At 35.3% G+C, this 23356-nt stretch overlaps 1 protein-coding gene across 5 annotated transcripts in view; it reads left to right on the top strand.

Annotated features, from left to right (window-relative positions):
• The window catches only part of LOC101887861 (serine/arginine repetitive matrix protein 2), a 58674-nt gene extending 40924 nt beyond the window's left edge, over positions 1-17750 (top strand). For 3 of the 5 annotated variants that reach the window (XM_059122339.1, XM_059122338.1, XM_059122340.1), the window contains 3 exons: positions 9091-13280; positions 16387-16477; positions 16545-17750. In XM_059122339.1, coding sequence (XP_058978322.1) covers positions 9091-13280; positions 16387-16477; positions 16545-16613 — 4350 coding nt within the window. In that variant the 3' untranslated portion in view covers positions 16614-17750. Of the gene's footprint in view, positions 1-9090; positions 13281-13892; positions 14009-16386; positions 16478-16544 lie in introns of those variants that run through there. The other 2 variants (XR_009342140.1, XM_059122341.1) reach the window with 2 other exon arrangements.
• The last annotated feature ends 5606 nt before the right edge of the window (positions 17751-23356 follow it).

Genomic DNA, 23356 nt, shown 5'->3' with positions numbered 1-23356 from the left:
TTCAATTCAATTCAAAAAAATGAAAGAAACCCAGAGACAGTAAAAGGACCTTGAGCTATACTAACTAACTATCCTTTGAAAACAAATAATAATAAGCAGAGCAGAGAGCTGAGAGAATGGCATACCAAACTTAATTGAAAATTGTTTTATACGGTGACAAGAACAACAACAATGGCAACAGAACAACGCCATGATGCATTGTAAAAAGGAAAGATAATCACATTAAAAGAGATGACGCCTTTTACCTACCAACGGCCCCCAATCCCCTCCCCCCACTCACATTTATTATTGAAGTGCAAAGCAAAGCAGCGAGAATAATAAAAACAAAACCATGCTCCATCATTGAGGAAAGAGAGAGAGAGAGAGAGAGAGAGAGAGAGAGAGAGAGGAGAAACTGTGATAGACATGGACAACAGCAATGGCTGGTAACCATGTTGCTCAGATGCATTGAATTGACAGGATGCTGTTCATTGTCGCTTCTATTAATTCAATCTACCCCAATCTACCCCAACCAATCTACCCCAACCACTCACAAGCACTCACACACTGACAGCCACTCTAGCAAGCATCGCTCATTGCCATACAATGTATGTACATATATATCTATCCAGTGACCAGCCAATGTTTCTCTTTCTGCCTCTCCTCGCATCATCCGTCTCACCATTCATTGGTCCCTTTCACGACATCCTTGCCAATCTATGAATATTTAAAAACAAAACAAAGCAAAGCAAAAAACACAGCCGCTTGTTGCAAAAATGTCGCAAAACCCATCATCGAGTGAGAGTGACATCAAGCGAAAGTGAGCGGAAACCCGTGAATAGTTAGTGAATGTGTATGTGCGTTGGACGGGGGGTAAAATGCAATTTTACTATGCAAGATACGCGAATGATTTTTGAAGTGAAATATTCAGTCAATTGTTGTTCTGTATATAAATATCTTACTATAAAATTTCAATAAAAAAAAAATACGAGGAGGGGTTGGGAAAAGGGGGGAATGATTTTTTTTTGGAAAGAAGGGTAACTTTTCTTCTTCATATCTTCCAAAAAATGACAAGACATTATATGTCTCTAAGGCTTAATTTACATATAAAGCTTTATCCAGGTTACCCTTTGTAGACGGCCAAGCATTTATTGAAAGATTTATGTGTAAACGTAGCCTAATTACGCAAATGTGTTTACATTTTATCATGGCAGAGAAGAATATAAGTAGATGCATCATAGCATAGCATTGATATGTCAAAAAAATTTAAATGTTTTTTCAAATATAAGTAGATTTTTATATGTTTTCTTATACGACGTCGTTCGTAAGTTATTATAATTCACATTCTTCAACAATTCTTGAAAAAATTGGTTTGACAGTTCATTGTCCCAGCAGCTGTGTCGATGCGTCTACGTATATTCTTCTACCATGCGTTTTATTCAATATTTACATGGTAGAATAACACAGGTAGACCCATTAAAGAGAACATTAATATGTTAATTTTTTTTTAAATGTTTCTCCAAATATAGGCAGATTTTTGTCTGTTTTCTTATGCGACGTCATTTTTCTAACATTTTTACAAATTTGAGTAATTTTTCAATCAAAGTTGGTTTGACAGTAAATTAAAATAGTGCAAGTAGATTTGAATATGTTTTCCTACACGACGCCAATCGGAGATTGTTATGATATGAATTTTATAAATTTTTACACCAATCAGACGAAATGTCAAAATTAGTTTTGTTTATCTTTCGTACTGTGGTTCCATTCACAATAAATGCCTTGAAAATTCATTCAGATGACAGACACAAACAAATGAATTTTGACATTTGACATTGAGCATGATATTTGATCTGCTAGTATAACAGCTGTTTTTAGACTAACTCGCTCGAAGGATAACCTTATATAAATCGGTCATCTGACATAAATCGGCAATAAATCGTCAAAAGACATAATTGTGATTTGAAATTCAAAGAAAGGATAATCTTATAAATCGGCCATATGACATCTAAGTTTGCTGTCAAAAGACATAATTGTGATTTAATATTCAGAGAAAATCCAATCACAATGGTGCAAAAACTACTAAGAATATTGTAAAATGTTGTCTTTTTGGACGACCTTATATGAGCCCTGTCCCGTATCTATTTATAAGGTCCCCCAACTGTCAAATTTAATGTCAAAATGTATTATTTAGATTAAAATCAAAAAACGAAAAGTTAACAAATAGACAACAGGGTGTAAACAAATTTTGACATTACATTTGGTTTTTAAAATTTGTAGGGACACCTTGTTATTGCGCCATGTTATGTTCCACGGTAGGAAAATACAGGTAGATGCATTAACGTTTGGGAACATAGATATGACAAAATTTTAAAATGTTTTATTTATTTTTTTTTTTCAAAAAAGTAGATATTTACATGTTTTCTTATACGATGCCAATAGGATGTGCTTATGATATGCTTTTTTCAACAATTTTTACAAATGTGAATAATTTTTAATTAATATTATTATTTATTATTAATGATAATTTTTATTTTTTTTTTGATTTCAAAATTGGTTTGACAGTTCTTTGTCCCAGCAGCTGTGTCGATGCGACTACCTGTATACTTCTACCATGTTCCATACATAGATGCATGATAGAAAACTCTTAGGAGCATTGATATGTCAAACATTTTAAAATGTTTTGTAAAAAATAAGTAGATTTTTTTATGTATTTTTATACGACGTCAATCGAAGATTGTATTGATATACATTTTTCAAAAATTCGTGCAAATGTCAATAATTTTTTAATTCAAAATTTTCAATAAAAAAATTAGTTTGACAGTTCCATGCCTTAACAGCTGTGTCGATGCGACTATCTGTATCCTTCTACCATACCATGTTCCATGCATAGAAAACTTCCTTATATCGTGTTTACATACACTTTTTTTGTAGCAATTATCCACAAAATAATTTAAGATATGTTTTCCATGGACAAATTTCTCCCTGGTCATTTATCACGGAAAAAATATGTACTTGAAAACTACGTGAACATTGCTATAAAATTTACAATGAAAACAAAAGTCAAATTTATTATTATTGATTAAGACGGCTCCGATGTAAACATGGCCTAATTCATTATATCTCTGTGAACTCTCTTCTCACATTAGCCACACTCACCTCATTTTTGTCAAGCGAAGAGATACATATAAATTGAGTACTAAATAACAGAGGAATAAACTGTTGCTATTGTTTCTCTATGGCCAAACGAAGAAAAACCTACGAAGTGCTGCATGTTTGCCAATATTGTAGCCGATGACTCGTCATCGTCGTCTGTCGTTTTACGAATTTAAATGCAAAATGTCACAATGATATTCCAATGAATATGAATTGAATGAATGAATGACGGACCCACTAACTGACTGACTGACGGTTTCAATGGCAAGCTGTCATATCATAACGGTAACTAACTGACAGACTGGTTGTGTGCAAGTATAGCAGAGTATACGTGCAATTGTGACAACAATAAGCCAACGTCTTTGTAGTAGTGACTAGTAGGTCGTATGGCAGGGATGATCAAAGGTGACACACATTCAAAGATGTGCGGTGCTGTGCTGTGCTGTGACACATCGCACAGACAGAGATAGTGAAATTGAAATCACTTATCATTCCATTGGCTAGATGTATTGTCAAGTGTTGGAAATTAATTTAATTGGAATTTATTTAAGTATAAATAAATATGCTAAAGATTATTTTGGGAGCAAAATGTAAATTGAGATTATCTGAAAACAGGTGAGTGGAGCAGCAGTTAGAAAGTCAATTAAGAGAAGGATTTTGTGCTGGAAATAATTTGCATAAGAAGACTTGAAATGAAAAGGAATAAATATGAGCTATATTTATATCAGAGACCTTTACAGTGGTTTTTAATTTATTATGAATTTTGCGTCAAATTATTTATTTTCGAGCATTTTAGCATTTAAAGGCTTAAATATTAAAATGACCTTGTGTGTGCGTGGTTTAATATTTACATATATAGATTCGAAATAAGAATGAGGCATATAAATCAATAATTGAGATCTGTACCAAAATTTACGATCTCTCTGTTTAAATTCCCCTGAATTAACCTCAAAATCAGACCATATTCATGGCGTATAAGTATTGGCGAAACTCATACGCACTAATGCCCACAAATGTTTTTTTTTTATTTACCCATTTTAATACGTAACCCTAATGTTCTCAGACCAGTAACCTACAAAAAAAATTGAATCCATTTAAGAACAAAGCACACAGAACAAATGACAAAACAAATGTTTGTACTATTTTTAGTTAATACCTACTAAACATAGTTTTACTGACTGACTGACTGACTGAGTGAATAGCTAAGGTTGTTTGGCTGACGACAGACACACAATGTGTTTACCTAAACATGCCTGTATGCATTTACGTATGAGTAAGGGTGTTTTTACACATCATCATCATGTAGCCAACACATCTGTTATTGTTGTTCTTGTTAAGTATTTCTCCCCTTGTAGCCAAAGCCAAACACCTTTCCCAATGGCCTGACATTTTGAAATAGGGCAAAAGTTGATATACTTGTTGCATAATTTTAGGCTTGTATATATGTTGTTGTTTTGTAGTTGGCCCACTAGCCAACTGTGTCACAAGTCTGTATGTGTTTTTTGTTTTTGCTGAGCAGAGCAATTACAAGATTACCATTGTTGTTCCTGTTGTTGCAAGGGTTATTTACTGAATTTTAATGAAGAAAAACCTCTGCGAAATTGTATATGCCTAAAAATAGGCCATGTAATTTATGAAACGACAAAGAAATTGAGATTAACCTCCAGATGAGTACAATGACCTTGTGGGTTTAAAAAAGTGTTAAATTTATGTGGCTAGGTGATTTTGATGATGCTCTTTGTTAGTAATTGTAAAGAGGAGAATTGTTTTTAAGACTTGTTGAAGTTTTGCTAAAATTGCAAGAATAATTGAATTGAAATGAAAAAATTCCATTATCTAGGTATTAAGTAAAAAACGACTTACGTCAATCGTAATGGGTCTACCAACATATGTAAACACAAGGTGATTCAAAGAATATTTTTCTCAATTATTTGACTATGTTTACACAGGACCATTTTGTTGTCATTAGCAAACAGAACTGTGGTCAATTATTGCGAAATAAATTTCGAGCCTTATAGTCACTGGCTATAACAACCTCCGATTTGTGTCCTATAAAAAACTTATAAAATCAAAATGGAATTTCTTCACCGTTTGGAACGATAATGGCAATATTCTGTTAAAATCTTAAAAATAACGAAAGTACAATTTTTAATTGCGAAACTTCAGAAAAAAATCGGTGAATAATGTAGCTAAATCACCAAAATACCGAATATCAGGAGGTACTCTTTTATATAGGGCCCACACGAAGACGTGGACCTGCACAGACAATTTTCTGTTATAGGCTGTAGTATCCATTACGAACTTCAAATACCAAATTTGAAACAATTCCGGTGAATAATGTCATCAAAATACCGAATATCGGGAGGTGTCGTTATATGGGGGCCACACGAAAACATGGACCTATACAGACAATTTTCTGTCTTAAGCTGTAGTATCCATTACGAACTTCAAATACCAAAATTTCCGTTAAATAATGTCGCTTATAACACCAAAATACCGAAAATAGGGAGGGGCTATGGGAATACGTGGACTTACTTGGGCCATTTCAATACCAAATGTCCTACAGAGATATACATTTGAGTAAAATTCTTTTAACCTACTTCATTTTGTTCGCCAGCTAGAGTGATTTCCACAGACAGACAGACGGACGAACCTCGCTAAATCGACATAGAATTTTATGTTGGTCAAGAATATATCTACTGTGTGGAGTCTAAAATGTATATTTCGATGTGTTACAAATGGAGTGACTTTCTTAATTCCACCATGATAAATACAAAGGTCAATTATAACTCAGTTTCAAAGACAGGCAGGTCACAAGAAAGTTTATTTATCTTCACTCTCTGCTAAAAATTATATTTTCGTACATTATATTTTCGACTATGAATCCAGTCGAGTAGTTAACACTACATCTTCCTCAGAACACAACAAATTGATAACAAGCCTAAATGAATAGCCCTTAGTATTAGATGCGTCACTAACAGCAGGCGCGCAACATTTGACACACATCAAAAGTTAAGGATTAACCAGCAAAACTTCAAACATGGTGATTCAGAGCGGTTGGTTTATAGATTGGCGGCAAAACGGGTATCAGCTACGGTTGAATTAGTCTGGGTTCAAAAGAACAAATTTGATCTTTTCCAGAACCTGCAAGAATCTACTAGTTTTGCAATTTGTTTCGATATTAAAAAGAAAAAATGCGTTATCGTAATAAGCATGTTTGCATTATTGCAGTTCTGGAACAAAGCAATAGTAAATTAATGCAGTTAAGTATATTATAGTCTTATGGTACAGACTTGATGTTGGAAGCGGCTAGAAGGGTAGGAATTACTTTTCGCATTTTAATGCTTCCTTCTTCAATGAGATCAAAATAAAAATGAGCAAATTACGCTCAGTAATGATAAAAAAGATATCAAAAGAAAAAGAACTCATCAAGATAGCGGTAATTCACAATGAAGTGATAGCACAAATAATAATCGATATTATCGATAGCTACTGAATTGAAGGTGCTTAGCTACGGTCTGTTCTGGAACAAGAATTGTTCATAGAAGTAATAATTGATGATTTAACAAGAAAATGTTGGACTGAAAGTAATTTCGATTTTTATTTGAAGGAGGACATATTCGCTTGATTAATTTTTCTGACGCATAGTATTATTGTGTAATTCGTAATAATTCCAATACTCATACTTATAATCGCTGTCTTTGCCTTAATAAATATTTTAACAATAGATTGCGTCAAGTGTGCGTCAGCAATTTTTTTTAAATTTAGAATTAATTATATGAAACTGTTCAATTATCCTTGACTTCGATTTGATTTTTTTAAGCATTTAATACAAAAACACACAACTGCCACCCCAAAATAAAACTCCTCGTTTTATGCTGATGAATATTTTTCAATTTTAAGTTTTTAAAACTAAATGTGCATTTTATTTCGAGTTATGTCGAGTGATATGCATTTAACCATAATTTGTATGGACATAAAAATTGTGCTTTTTGTGTCGGATGAGATTTGTGAGTGTGTGTGTGGGCAACAAGAGGAAGATTTAACATGGATATGCAAATGATTACTACATGGATATAATGGAGATATGCTATGACATGAATTCCAGACACAAATAAACTATGTCACAATAGGGTGAGGAGCAAAGAGTGTGATGGGAATTTATTAAGGGAATAAATACAAATTCTTATTTATGGGACCAATGGGTGCAAGTACATAAGATATTTTGTGACATTTCACAAAGGATTACAGAGCCGCACTAAAATCCTGCCGTCGCTTTCCATTATAATATGACACTAATATGCCTAGCCATGACTTCAAGCTTTTTATGTTCGTGAACCTTAAGGGTGGAAATACATAAAGCGCATATTTGGCTGGCTTAAGTAATCGGCTGACTTCTTCGTAGAGGAACAAGGGAGTTTTAGGTTGACTTAGTTCGATTTTGGCCCTAAGCTCCTTTGTTCATTTCCGAAGTAGCCAGCTGATGACTTGAGCCAGCCAAATATACGCTTTATGTATTTCCACCCTAACTTCTAAAATTCGTCAAAAATACCCAGCAAAATTTTGTGGATAGTTCCAAGGTTTGTTGGAGACCCAATTTTTTCCTTTTTATTTTCATGGTAAAATCAAGAAGGTAAAGTCGTTTCAAATAAGCATTTCCATCTCTGCATTTTCTGTAATTAACATTGACAAATTTCACTGCCTAGAAAACTGGATTTCCATCTTTGATTTCTGATGAGATGAGTAAACATATGACCTTCTTAATTCTACCATGTCTATTATCTTAGAGAACTGAAATAATACCCTTTTTTATTGCAGAAAATCCTTTGGCAGAAAAAATGCCCTACCCTATAGCCATTGTTATTGCAGGTTTTGTGGAATGTTAGCAATGTCTTTGTCTGGGGTCTATAGAATTTTCCTGCAATTTTTCACCAGAATTCATATACAGTTACGGATACCTACGCTGAATGCACTGAACTCTAATTAAAAATTCATGTTGCCATGGACATGCCGTGTGTGTGTGTCTGTTCGTGTGTGAATTTTAATTAGAAAATGTTTCAATGATACAAAGTTGGAACATAAAATTCTATAGAAGTTTCAAATGAGGAGAGCAGGGCCTAAGGGGAGATGTTTAGCAGTATGTTTTGAGGGAATACTTCTAGAATACAATACTATGACGCAGAGTAGAGATTTTTCCCACGTCGACCAAATTCTGGTGGGCCGAGAAGATAGTTTTCCCATAGAACAAAAAAAGTTCGGGTTATGACGAAAACAATTTTTTAAGGATGAGATTATTATTTTTTTTTTTTTTAAAAACACCTCAGTACTTAAGAAGAGTTTTTTTTCAATTGAAGGGGATAAAGACTTAAGGACGGATATTTTCACAAAAAAATCCTAGATCCCTGAGGAGATCTCCATTCTTAAAAAAATATATGTAGCGACCTTAAAAGTTATATCTGATTTGAAGAAAGAATCTAAAATTAATTTTTGTTAATTTTATTTTATTGAAAATATGTGAACCATTTTTAAATGCGAATTTCAGTTAAAAGAAGTTCTGGAGGTGGGTTAACAATTTTTCTAATAATTGTAGCAAAACCCAGTATAGAACATATCCTTTACAATATCTTAAAATATGTAGACTTCCTAGTAGGACTTAAATTACACTCTCATATCCTGTTTTTAAAATTCCCTGACAGAATTTAAAGAAATCGCTCTGTAGCCCAGAACTAATTTAAAAAAAAAAATTAAACTTAAAACTTACCAAGCCTGAATAAATTATTGCCCTGGAAAATAAAATTAAAACAATATAACTTCCTTAGATCCGCCATATTATCAATCCTAGAGTAAATAACTTAAATCTCTTTGAAGAGACTCCCTCTAAAATCCAAATTTTCTTATTCTCTTTCTCTTTAAATCTCTCTCTCTCTCTCTTTTCTCTCTGTTTTGAAAAAAACCCAGGCCAAGCGTTCATCACCGCACATGTTTAAGCTGGAAGATCATCAAACCTATTTACAACAACACCAACGCAAAGATTCCGCCAGTTCTGAAGTTGCCGCTCTGCTCTGCATTTCCGGACGTACTAGTCGCATTTCCAGTGTCGGCAGTCAGGGTTCCGCCGTAAGTCGTCTCTCTGCCGTCTCGGGTGTATCACGTTCTCCGTCACCACATCGTATGCTGTTGGAGACTTCGTTTTGTGGTCCAAAACCAGTTGAGACCGTCATTGGTGTCAGCATTGGCTCCGTGGCTGATCATCCGGCCACAGCATTGCTGGAACAGGTGCTATTGGCACGCAATCAAGACACCACCCAGGCTATATTAGCCGAAGGTATTCAACTGGAATCATCACCCAAGCGGCGACCACCTACATCCCTGACCAACGGCGATGCCAAGCTGACGGCCAAAATCAAAGCCCAAAATCAACCGGAGACGCGAGATGTTAACGAAATCTCCGTGATGGGCGCCCAACGTTCATCGACCAAAAGTCCCGGTCAAATGATTGTCGGTAAGACTCCCAGTGGTACCGAGTACATACGCATTAACCTTAAGCCCGATCACATGTACGATGATCAGGGCATTGCGCCCCATGAAAAAATAGTAGATGCCCCCGATTCGCTAGTCCCCCCGTATGCTCGTTCTCAAACAAAACCTGCCTCTCTGTGTCTAACACAAAAATCTAAAGGAGATAATCTTTTAACGCCCACAGTGAGTCCCAAGCCTTCGCGTAAATCCAAGGACCATGGTAGTCGTTCGCCTTCACCTGCTACCGTATCGGTTTCCAGGAAATCCTCGTTCAGTTCGTTATTCCGTTTCGGCGGCGGTGGCGGCAAGGATTCGCCCGACTCGCCACGTGATCGTGCCAGGCCACGCAGCAAGAGTAAAGAACGTGGCCAGACGCCCCAGTCCCAGAACCCCACTCCGAATAAACAAAAATCCGTGCTGGCCATATTTAAGCCCGGCAAGCGTGGTAGCTCAGCCGGAGCCGAGAGCACCAGGGCATCCAAAACCTCCTCGCCCGTGGACTCGCATGAAATGCAACAACTACAGCCCAGAAGTAAATCTCAAACACCTGTTGTATCAGCAGGTGGTTCCCGGCCCAACAGCCGCCTGCGCTACTACGATGACCCCGTGGATGGCTATATACACATACCGCTGCATACGCCACCCGAGGAGAAGGAAGCACGCAAAATTTTCCAGAACATTGAAAGCCTTAACAAACCAGTTCCGGTTCCACCGGAACCGCCAATAAAACCGCCTCCCCAGGCCACGGCCATTACGATGAGCGATCTGCAGGCCGCCGTTAAAAATCTCAAACCAGTAGGGGCCCGAAAAAACTCGATTACGGGGGCACATGTGCCCCCGCCCCCTCCTCCACCGCCACCACCATCCAAGGTCGCGGTAGCCCAACAGCAAAAGCAACAGCCTCAGCAGCAGCGGACACCGGTTCCACTTAAGCACATAGAAAATCTGGATGCCATTCACTCCTTGTCTCAGGATGATGAAAACAAGGAGCGAAACTGGAGCCTGGAGGTCAATCGGCACAGTTCTCAGGACTCCCAGGAGACAGTTGGTTCGGGTGAAAGTTATGCCAGTGCCATAAGGGTCACCACCCAGAAACCCCAACTGGCCGAAGTTAAGGAGCATGTGGTGCAGGAAAACGGTGTAGAAGCCGAAATCCATCGCCTGCCCTCTGTGGAGAGTACAACTAGTGCGGCCGAAGTGAGGGTAGTGGAAACGAAAGCCACCATTAACAATGCCGGCATGCTTGAAGGTGATGCCAACACCAAGGAGAGACGCAAGATTCTCTTCACCACCCGCCTGGGAAGCGGTAGCCAAGATCAGATATTTGCCACCCAGTTCAGCATATCCAAGACGGATAGTGTCTCCAGCCACATGTCCGAGAATACGCAAGACACATTGTCCGCCGAGTCCACCAACGATAATTTGCGACGGCAAAACACGGTCATAAAGAAATCTCCCGAGGAAGTTAGTGATGCTGCTCCAGTCCTGAGCCGAAAGGAGTCTTTTACCATGGAACGCAAAGATTCGATGAAAATGTCTCGCAAAGATTCCTTCAAAATGGAACGTTCTGAGCCACCTCGGGCGATAGAACGCAAAGAATCATTCAAAATGGAACGCAAGGAGTCCTTCAAGAAGTCTCCCCAGGCCATAGCACAAATTGAAGAGCAAAGGGAGATTATCAAGAAATCCGAAACCAGAGACTCGCTCAAGAAGCAAGACTCCCACGAGCGATTTATGGTGACACGCAAGAAATCGGTGTCAACATCGGAAGATGAGGCCAAGAGACGATCAAGTTCCTCCACCACCGGACCACCTGTCGTTCTAAGACGTAAGCCGTCGGCCGGTGAAGAATATGCCAAAACGCATCAGTCACGTTCCACTTCGGAGGATGACAATGAGGTGGCCATGGCCAATCATCGTCACTCGCGATATTTGGAAAGCTTCGATGTGCGCAAGAAGTATCACGAAAATGTACAGGGTCCACCAGTGCCACGCAAACCCCGACGACAAAGCGGCGGCAGTGGTGGTGGTCAGGAAGCCAACCCACCTGAAACTATACAAACCTCCCAGGAGCAAACCAAAGAGCAATATCAACGTAAACCACAACCACAGCTGCCTCAACCTCCACCACCCTCAACAGATCCCACTCCGTTACCCTCACCTTCCCTCAGAGAAATGGAAAACGCAACACCCACACCAACGCCATCGGGGCAAACGAAAAGTGAGCCCCGCTCCCAGTCACAATCTCCGGTAGACAAAGCTCGACAAACACCTCCCAAGCCCCCAAGGACTTCAACACCCACTCGTCGTTCGCAGGCAGCTTCTCCCACAAAAACCTCCTCCTCATCTGTTCCTACTTCATCGGTGGCGGCGGTGGGTTCCGGCACTCCCATTAAAAAGCCATATTCGCACATCGACAGACAATCAGTTCACTCTACCGACGAGCCGGTAGAGTCTTCAGAATCTGAACGTGATTCGGACTTGGCTGCAGCTGAACTAAAGCGACGTCATCTATCGCTGAATGTGGGCTGCATTGAAGATCATGAAAGCACTGGCCTGGTGTCACAGGAATCATTCGACGATGAGCTTCCCTATATTCCCACAAATCTGCCAGAAGAGAAGGCCCAGCCGGTTTCGCTGATACCCATGAAGGATAGAGCCAATATGGAATTGAAGACCTGTCCCGTGGAGCGGCCACGTTCGACCACACCCCTCAATCCTTCGCATCTGGAAGAGTACTGTGGCATAGTCAATACGCCAGATGCAACGCATGATTTTCCCGGCTCTGCTCCGGTTCGTGGGGAGAAGCTGAGAATTAGTCTGCCACGCAAGGATTCCAAGAAGGATATACAAAGTAGCAAATCTCCGCGACGCATATCCAATGCCAGCGGGAAATCATGGTTTGAGTTTGCCGAGGAAGGACTACGTGCCACGACTGCCCACCTGGAGCGTAGAGATTCGAATAAACAGCTTATGCAACAGCAGCAGAAACCTCCGGCTGCAGCGATGACAGTGCGAGAGCCGCCTACGAAACCCAAACAAGAGGTAACAAAACCCAAAACTCCAACCACCAAACCTAGAACTCCGACACAAAGAAAACTTTCCGGTCATTGGATTGACTTTGAAAATATTCCAGAAAAACGAAAACCTCCCAAGAAAATAACCACCTTGCCCCGAGACAGTAGCAGTGTTAAGGCCTCCGCAGCATCCTCCTCCTCGTCCACCCTAACGCAATCCCGATCGACAACGAATGGCAAAAGTTTGGCGGGCAATGATGCAGCATTCAAGACGGCACAGGCCTTCGAAGTACCCAAGTCGCAGACACCAGATGTGGCGGCGTCCACGGCAAGTCGATCCTCCGCCACAACAACCGATGGGGCTGGTACACCGCATTATGATTATGTCAAACCAGAGGACTGTCAGTGTGAATGTCATGAGACGAAGGGTAAGGATGCGGATGGTTTGGCGGACACAACTGGTGGAGGAACGTGTTCAGCTTCTGGCACGGGAACAACAAACACTGCAAACGCAACGGGAAATAAACCACAACAGGGTGTAGATCTATTGCAACAGGGTGACGATATGTTACCGTTATTGAGTCAGGATTCACACGATGGCATTGAACCGAGGTGAGTTGTGAAGCAATCGAAATAAGTTCGATGTAAATATTTGGTGTTTCAAATAGGCAATGCTAGAAAGATAGGTTGTTTATTTTTGATTTAATGAAAATACTAATTTGAAATCAGTTTGCACATTATTTTTATTTTAATACTTAATTTGAGAAGAATAATAGAATATGTAAAGGGCATTTCAAATCAAATGTAAAGAGTAATAGATGGTAGAAGAATATGGGTAGACGCATTGACACACCTGCTGGGACAATGAACTGTCAAACCAATTTTGGAATTGAAAATGTTGAATGAAAAATTATTTAAATTTGTAAAAATTTACGAAAAACGTGAATTATAATAACCTTCGAATGACGTCGTATAAGAAAACGTGTAAAAATCTACTTATATTAAAAAGAACATTTAAAATTTCTTGGCGTTGATGCATCTACCTGTATTCTTCTCCCATGGAAAGATATTTTTATTTAGTTTTTTTTCATGAATTGGAATATAGGATCAGATATTTCAAATAGGAAGCTCTATAGGTTTGATTTGAAATATAGTTTTGAAATTTATATTCACTCTAGAATTTGAAATTATTTTATCTAATAATAAATAATTTTCCTTTCTTAGAATAACGAAAGTTTGTTACAATAATGCCGTCAATATATAAACAAAAAAATATATATAAAAGAACAAACAAAAGCAAATTTCTTTAAATATTGCTTTAGAAGCGAATATTGCAAAAGGTATTTAATAAAACAAAAAAAAAAACAAATATCACTTTTTAAATTTTCTTAAAAAAATATATACACACACGTTTTATTAAAGTAGTCACATGTTGAACACAGTTCAGTTTTTTTGAAATTTATTTTCAATCAACACCTTAGATTTCAAACTCAACACACAATATTTAAATAAATACTATCTTCACCTTTTGCAATCTTTTTCTTAAGTAGTTAATTTTATATAATATTATATATTAAGAAGCTATGCCTTTGAGAATTTGTTATCACGTATATATAACACGGAATAGTGCAAATTTTGATACTTTAAACATTAACCTAACAAAGTTGTCTTTATCATTTTATTATATTTTAATTTCCTTAATGAATAGTTGGAAATACAGTGAGTGTAATAAATATTCGGTATTTGAAAGTTTTAAAGACATTTTTTCAACGTATACCAAAAAATATTTGAGTTTTTTACTCGACAAATTTAGGTGAAAAGAAAGAAGCTATCAACAAACGAGATTTACGAATCACCCTGTGATCCTTAACTTTTGACGTGTGACAATTGTGGTGCTTACATTCTTAGCGAGACGTTAATTGACTAACAGGCATTAGTTATCAGAGGTTTCTTCAATTGTCTTGTGGTTTAGTGTTTATGAGAGAGCGAACTCTCTCTCTTTCTCATACTCATTATCAAGAAATATTTCTGGTCAACGAGAATATTAAGGTGGCATTTAGTCTATTTATTGCCTTGCCATTAATTTATTCAACATTAAATGGAACAAGAAAAAAAGCAGCTTAGTTCGGCCGGGCGGAACTTTTTATACCCTCCACCATTCGGAAGGTTCTTGAAAATTTTCAAAAAAAATGCTATACGAAGACTTGATGCTGGATAAGTAATTTTTTGTCATAGACAGTAGTAACAATTCCGAACTTCAATTACGAAATTTGGAACAATTCCGGTGAATAATGTCGCTAAAATGATCAAAATACAGAGTATGGGGAGTTAACGTTATATGGGGGCTATACGGAGACATGGGCCTGAATAAGAAATTTTTTGTTACAGGCTGTAGTACCTATTAGTAACTCTAAATGCGAAATTTAAAAAAAAATCGGTGAGTAATGTCACTAAAATGATCAAAGTACCGAATATTGGGGGTACCGTTATATGACAATTCTCTTCGAGGGTGTAAAGCACTTAGAAAGAATTTCTTGTGTGGATTTTCAAACAATTCCATTGCAAATTTTGGCTACCATCATCAAAATACCGAATATCGGGGGTACCGTTATATGGAGGCTAAATGATATCGTGGACCGATATAGCCCATCTTCGAACTTTACCTGTCTGCAGACAAGAGGCTGATTTGTGCAAAATATTAGCTTCTTATCTTAATTTGTTTTGATTCTAGCGTGATTACATCTGACGGACGGACAGGGCTAAATCGTCTTAAAATTTTACGCTGATCAAGAATATAGACACTTTCTTAGGTCTAAAATTATTAGTTCGATGAGTTACATATGTAATGACGAACTTAATATACCCTCCATACCATGGTAAAAGAATACAATTAGAAGCATCAACGCTTGTCAAAATTTTTTTGAACGTTTCTTCAAAGCTAAGCAGATTTGTATATGTTTTCCTATATGACGCCAATCGGAGGTTGTTCTGATATGCATTTTTCAAGATTTTTTACAAATTTAAATAATTTTTCATTCAACATTTTCAATTTCAAAATCAGCAGCTGAGTCGATGCGACTACCAGTATTCTTCTACCATGCTCCATATTATGTATGGTGGAAATGAAATACACATTCGTTTTACAATGGTGATATTTAAAGAGATCTTCGAATCACCCTGTGCCACATTCTTTTGGTTAATCCTTAACTTTCGACGTGTGGCAATTATGGTGCTTACATTCCTAGCGACACGTTAAATGACTAATAGACATTAGTTGTCGGTGGTCTCTTCAATAATATTGTAGTTTAGTGTTTGGGAGAGAGCGAACTCTCTCCCTCTCTCTCATACACATTAACTCAATTATTTGTTAAGAAATAAAAACTTGTTAAAAGAGGCTTTGCCCCATTAAAAGAAACAAACAATGTTTTAACACTCACTGTAGGTTGATAGCCCATTTTTTGGCATTCACATTGATGTCCTCTCCCACAATGCATTTGACATATACATTGCCATATATTACTTCAAATATATCGTGAAAGAGCACACATTATCACGATACAAGTCGTTCATGTACGAATTACATTATTCCTTCATAATTTTATGCTTGTTTTTGTTTAGTTTTTCTAAGTAAAATTAAACTAGTTTTCTTTAAATTCTTTTTAGAAATTAAAATTGTTGTCAATTTTTGTTTAAATATATTTTGTTCAAAATTTTCCAGTGACTCATCGCGAGAATTTAGCTGTTATACAGATGATGAAATGGATTTGCCCACACGTAGTTCTAGTCGTTCCAAAAGTAGTTCTTCAAAGGTAAATATCTATATCGAATAAAAAAATTATATATATCTAATCAATCTTTTATCTAATTTCCCCGCAGGTGGATGAATTTCCCCGACGTGATGTCCCAGCTCACAATATTAGACATAAGAAATTTCCCGATAAGTAAAACAAAAATGTAAAACGTTTTAAATATGTCATTGAAGAAGATCGTTACAAAGGAAGTGCTAAGTAAAATAAATAAGAATGTTCCCGTTTCTAGAATAGCAAAAACAAAAACTATTTTTACTACAACTATTACAACAGTCTAACAAACCCTGGGCTGTTATTCAAAGTTCTTTATTTCATTTTCCTCCAATAGAAACTGTTGCATATTTTTAGGAGCATGTTGAAAATTGCCATAGTTTTAATTTGTTAAAATCTCTTTTGTATTAATTTATGTGTTTGGAATCCTTGCCACAAAAAAAAAAAAACAAACATAGACATGGTAACATAACTAGACGAGTTTATATAGAATCAGGGATATTATTTTATTTCCTTTTTTTCGAGTAAATGGACTTTCCAGAACAAAAAAAAAAATTGAATAATTTTTTTTATGCCAACGGTAATAGGAAATAGGAACTGAGTTATTGTTACTCTTTTGTGTCTTCAAAAATAGAAATGAAAGAAACAAAAACAATACTAAACTGCCATCATTATGGTACATTGAACTACAAACATATTGACATACCTACATAGAAAACAAAAACAACTAAGAAAAAAATTGCTAAAAACAAAACAAGAAAGAACAGCATAACATAAAAAATAACAAAAACACAAACATACATACATATATACTTAAACAACTGCATATGCCATATGAAAAAGACATGCCAGAGAAACTATAGCAATACAACTAAACAATATACATACATACATACAAACATGCATATACATATTTACATATATAACAACTATACTATATACAACATACACCTAAACAAACATTTAAACTAAAATATATCAACCAAAAGACAAAAAAAAACAATATTTAATTCTCTTTAAATAGATGTATTTTGATTAAAAAACAATCTTTTGTATGTGTGTCTGACATTTATCATCTCCCCTCCCCATAGCATTCTCTTGTCCCCAAATTTCTTAAAAATGTTTAATTTCTTCAAAAGATTTCATTAATATTAAACAAAAATGAAATGCTCATACCAGGCCTCTTTAGATAGTGAAACAACACCCCAAGTGCAGCAGACATTCAAAGAAAATCACTACAACAACAGCAACCTAACTATATAAATATAGAAAAAAGAATAAACAACAAAAAACGCAAAGTTTATATACAAAAAAAGAAAAGAAACTAGAAAAATCATGTTACATTTTGACTATACTATACACCTACTTAAATACATAACTACATATATACTAGGGCTTAAGCTAGTAAATTAAATTCGTGAAGAAAAAGAAGAAGAAAAACATGTTGTCCATTCTCAGTGGACAATGCCTCCAAGGAAGAAGAGGAAACTCTAGGCAAACAACACAATAAACAAACAAAACACAAAACTTGTATTTAATTAAAATCACAAAATACAAAAATTCTAAATGTTTATGAACTTAGAAATAAAAACGGAAACAAACCAATTGTTAATAACTTTTAGATTAAATGTCATCCCATTTTTTTGTTATTATCACCTCTACATTGGCAAGTTAATTAGTTTATCGAAAAAAAAATTTTTTTTAAAAAAATCCATACAAAATTAGAAAAATATTTGTTGTTTATTTATGATTGTATTTATTAGCTTTTCTAATAATATTTTTAACCAAAGTTGTCAATACAATATTTGGTCGTCAACTTTTTAATCCTGGGATTAGTTTCCGACATGGTGCAGGAATACGACTACCGAATTTAAATTCCATGCGTATAACCTGGCAAGAAAAAATTCTAATGTAAACATACTATAAGATTTTTTGCAGAAGAATACAGGCAGATGCATCAACGCTTAGGATCTTTGATACGTCAAAAATTGAAATGTCTTTTCAAATATAAATAGATTTTTATATTTTTTCTTATACGACGTTAATCGGAGATTATTATAATATGCGTTTGTCAACAGTTTTTCGACAATTGTAAAATTTCTTATTCAAAAATTTCAATTTCAAAATTGGTTTGACAGTTCACTGTTCCAGCAGCTGTGTTGATGCATCTATCTCATGGTAGAAGAATACAGGTAGATGCATCAACGCTTGGGAACATTGATATGTCAAATATTTTAAATGTTTTTTTTTTTTTTTTCAAATATAAGTAGATTTTTATATGTTTTCTTAGTTAAATAATTTTTCATTCAACATTTTCCATTCCAAAATTGGAATGTGTCGATGCGTCAACCTATATATTACTGCCATGATCTATCTGTATTCTTCTACCATATGTCAAACTATAAAGAAATATCAGAGCCGCTCTGTAATTCTGACGCCGTTGACATTTATAATTTGACTTTAAAGAAGCAAGAAATTTGATTCTGTTTCATCCTTAAAGCTGAAAGTACATAAGAAGCTTGAAGTCATGGCTAGGCATATTTTGTGACATTTCACAAAAGGGAGTACAGAGTCGCAATAAAATCCTGCCGTCGTTGTCCATTGCCTAGCCTTGACTTCAAGCTTTTATGTACTTGCACCCTAAGAGCTCTATCACTTCCATGGTCTTCAGGGTTCCTTTTGAAATTAATTTTTTGAAGACACCACAGAATTTACTTCTACCCCAAATAAAGTTCTTCTTATAGTTTCATGGGTCGCTTTTCGAACTTCTATTGGTGGGTAATGTAGAATGGTGGGATAATTAAGTGGTAGGTCACATAGTTTTTTCTGCTCTTATGCATTCCATTTTGAGTTCTTCCTAACGTTTTAATATGAAGGTGGATGCATATACCTCACATCTCGCTTGTTGCAAGTTTTTTCTGCTCTTTTGCATTCCATTCTGAGTTTTTCCATTGAATATATGCTCATGGGATAGATCATTCTAAATATTTCACCTTTCAAATTTCTCTTAACAGTCTGGATGATTTCGCTCTCTGATATTGGCTGTATTTCATAAAAATTATAATACTTTATGGATGATTTTTTATGGAAAATTGTATTTATTATATGTAATTTTGAAATTTATTTTCATATATTTCCACAGAACAAACAAACACCATTTTGGATTAAATTATATTTTTCCGCGAAAAATAGGGCTCGCTGTGACCGAAAAAAATACGTATGTTCTTTACTCATGTATTTCAAAACTTAAATGTTATTCATGTATCACATGGTATGTGCAACTCCTACATATGGAATATTTGACATTACATTTCGTCTCATAGAACCTTAATGCGCTATTCGCTACGTTTTGAGGTTTGCACTCCAAACACGTATTGGCGACTTTGGTAACACTTTAAATTGATATTTTGTTTTAATTCTTCTTCAATAACGCTCCTTTATTAGAAACCAAACCTTGGATGCCTCTTAAAACATTGAACATCTTTCAAAGTAAATAAATTTTTGTAAATTAGGACTATTTTTTTGTAAAATCTTTCTTCACCCAATAAATAATTAAACAAAAGATCACAATAAATATTTATATTGACCCATTTTCAGCTTTAGCTTAATTTAATTTAACAAAAACCAAAACCAACACAATTAATTAATAAGAAATTGTTATTGAATTCCCCATAAATAAAAAAGAAAAAAATAAAAGAAGCCACAAAACAAATTTAAAAAAAAAATCAAATATTATTGATTATAATAATAATGTGTTGTTAAATATTGCATTTAAACAAGAAAATAAAGAAATACAAAACAGCGGAGACGATGAAACAACTTTAAACAACATTTACTTTAAAACCCAAAAAAAAAAAGAATATATTTAAAATACAAAATAAATAAATTGTTATAACATTTTTTTTTGTTTACGAAAATTATCAATGATTATTATGCGTATTGTTTTGGAGACATTTTTCTTTTTCATTATGAGATAAAATTTCAGAAAAACAAAATCACTAAAATCCCCATAAAATGCTAGCCGAAAGAAAATAAAACAAAGAAAATAATTTAATAAAAAAAAATCAATAAAAAAATAAACAAAACTTTGCAAAAGAAATGAAAATTCATGCACACTTTAAGTATTTAATGGAATTTATTATTGTATATTTCGATTTTGAAAATTCCTTCTTCTAACAAACCAACAGACAAAACTATAACGAAAAGAAGAAAACAAAACCCTTTAAAGAATAGAACAACTAAATAATAATAATAATAATAAATGAAAATGTTTCATTAAAAAAATACATGCGATTTTGTTTCATTTTTTGGGCAAGGTGGCAACTACGGTCGATCAGTGTACGGTGATCAGTGTTCATGATACAACAATACAGGTATATGCATCAACGCTTGGGAACATTGATATGTCAAAATGTCAAATTATGGACCGGTTTGTTTACAAAGATGCGTTGGACATCACGTTGTTCCATTTTTTTGAGGAAAATATTCGGCTCATGTGGGAGTTTCAACATGACAAGGATCCCAAACATGCATCAAAACTTGTCAAAAAATTGGTTGCGGGAGTCAAAAATCGATGTTTTGTCATGGCCGGCACAATCACCTAAATCCCATTGGAAACCTTTGGAGTTTGGTAGACAGGAAGATCAAGCGTGATTCGGAAACAAATAAACACAACATTTTTCAAAAAATTCAGGGTGCCTGAGACAAGGATCAAATTGAGCGTGTTATAGATTCAATGCCTTGTAGCTGTACAGCTGCTATCAAAAATAATCGTTATGCTAACGACTACTAGCCAAAATTTAATTAATTACCAAGCAAAAATTAGGCCATTATATTTTTCTATATATTATTTTTAGTTTTTTAAAGTGAATACAGTACAGAAAAATAATTACGATTTGTTTATTTTTGTAAAAGTTACAGGGCATTTATTGTCCTTGCGATTTAAGTTGCTTTAGTTTTGGCCATGGTAGAAGAATATAGGTGGACGCGTCGAATTATAATAGGCTCCGTATGACGTAGTATAAGAAAACATATAAAAATCCACTTATATTTTAAAAAACATTTAAAATTTTTTGACATATCAATGCTCCCAAGCGTTGATGCATCTACCTGTATTCTTTTGCCATGGTTTTGGCCATCCGTGCATGGCTTCTTAAAGCATGTTTACATGTATGAAATCTAATTCATTTCAACTCTGAAATTCGGTAAAATTCATTTCACGTATGTTTATGACTATTTTTTTCAAATCGAGGAAGGAAATTCTGAAATAACATAGAATATATTTTATAAATAAAATGAAAATTTGCCATCTGGCTATTAGCACGATGTGCTACAAATCTATTCCCAAAGAATGCAAATTATTTGGCACTAGTCTACATTTCATAGATAGATCTTTAAACTGTGTGGGAATCAAAACAAATATATTTTCATTGAATTCTAGAAAGGAATCAGATTTTTTCTGTCCCCAATAAAATTTTATTTCAAGATGAATAGTTTTAGATAAATTTAATGGTGATTTTACAAATGAAATATGTCATCATTTAAATTGACACCTTTCCGCTCTTTTCAACATTCAATTTTTTCTTTACATTGTTTCATATTTATAAGAAACATTTGTTACATAACCTAAATAAAATAAAAATATACAATTTGCAATATTTATTATTTGTTTACAAGATTTTAGATGAAAACATTTTGTTTTTGTCAACCAAAACAAATAAACGTCAATCAATTAATTTGCCAAACGAAAATCTAGAGAGGGAAATACAATAGTGGATGTATTCAATCGTCTGCAGAACCATCTAAATGACAACAATAAAATACCACATCACTCCTTGATGCCAGCTATGTAAGTCAGGCGACATTGATGCTGTCAAAGGCGTCATCGAGTGGAAAAGAGGAGGGGGCAACGGAATTCAGTTTTACATTGTTCGGACGAAACAGATCTCAAAAAGCTATAACAATTGGGCTCTATAGGCCAAAACACAATAGGCGCTTAGCTTCATTTTCTAGTACGGCTTATGTCAAATTATAAAGGAATGTCAGAGCCGCCAGGGAATTTTGACGCCGTTTTCCTTTTTAACTTGTCTTCAATGAAGCAAGAAATTTAATTCTATTTCACTCTCAATTTATTTCAAACTGTCAATATGTTTGTTTATGTTTTCAAACGAATTCTTCTAATGTCAATGATGTTAGGTGTTCCATTTATTGCAGCTGATCACAGGACATAGGATTTAAGAATTAATTCGCTCTGTTTATTATTTTTACACTATAATGTCGATGCCGCTGTGAAAAAAAAAAACGCCAACGCAAATAAAGGTAGGAGTACATAAACCGCTTGAAGTCTTCGCATGACATATTTTGTGACATAACATAAAGGGATGTCAGAGCCACACTCAAATTCTGCCGTCGTTTCCCTTTATAATTATGCTTATGTACCCTCACCTTAATTTTGTGTCTTTAACGTTTTTTTCTGTTTTTACGTCAGCAAAGGACAAAGCCACAGGCCGGAAGGTTCACCAACATTTATTTTGTCAAACATTTTGTGTATGCCAAAATCCGCTTTCGCATTTTAGTTACAGACGTCATTAACCTTGATGATGCATCCAACTATTTTTTGATCTGCCGCGTCGCGCTACTGATCCCTTAACAATTCAATTTCATGGTTAACCAAATCCATTATCTGGTAAGACCGACGAAAAAATGTCAAATGTAAACAATAACAAGTTTTATAATTAGCTTAAGGAACGGAAAACAAATGTGTGTGCGTCACACAGATTTTAGGCTGCCAACTAATTGCACGGCGTTACAGTCTATGCCAAAAATTAGTGGGAGTCTAATGGTGCAAGTTCAAAAGAAGCTTGAAGTCGTGGTTATGTATATTTATGT

This window comes from Musca domestica, unplaced genomic scaffold, assembly GCF_030504385.1.
Source record: "Musca domestica strain aabys unplaced genomic scaffold, Musca_domestica.polishedcontigs.V.1.1 20, whole genome shotgun sequence".
Taxonomy (NCBI): domain Eukaryota; kingdom Metazoa; phylum Arthropoda; class Insecta; order Diptera; family Muscidae; genus Musca; species Musca domestica.
Note: the sequence above shows the minus strand (reverse complement) of the source record. Positions and strands in the feature narration are given on the sequence as shown.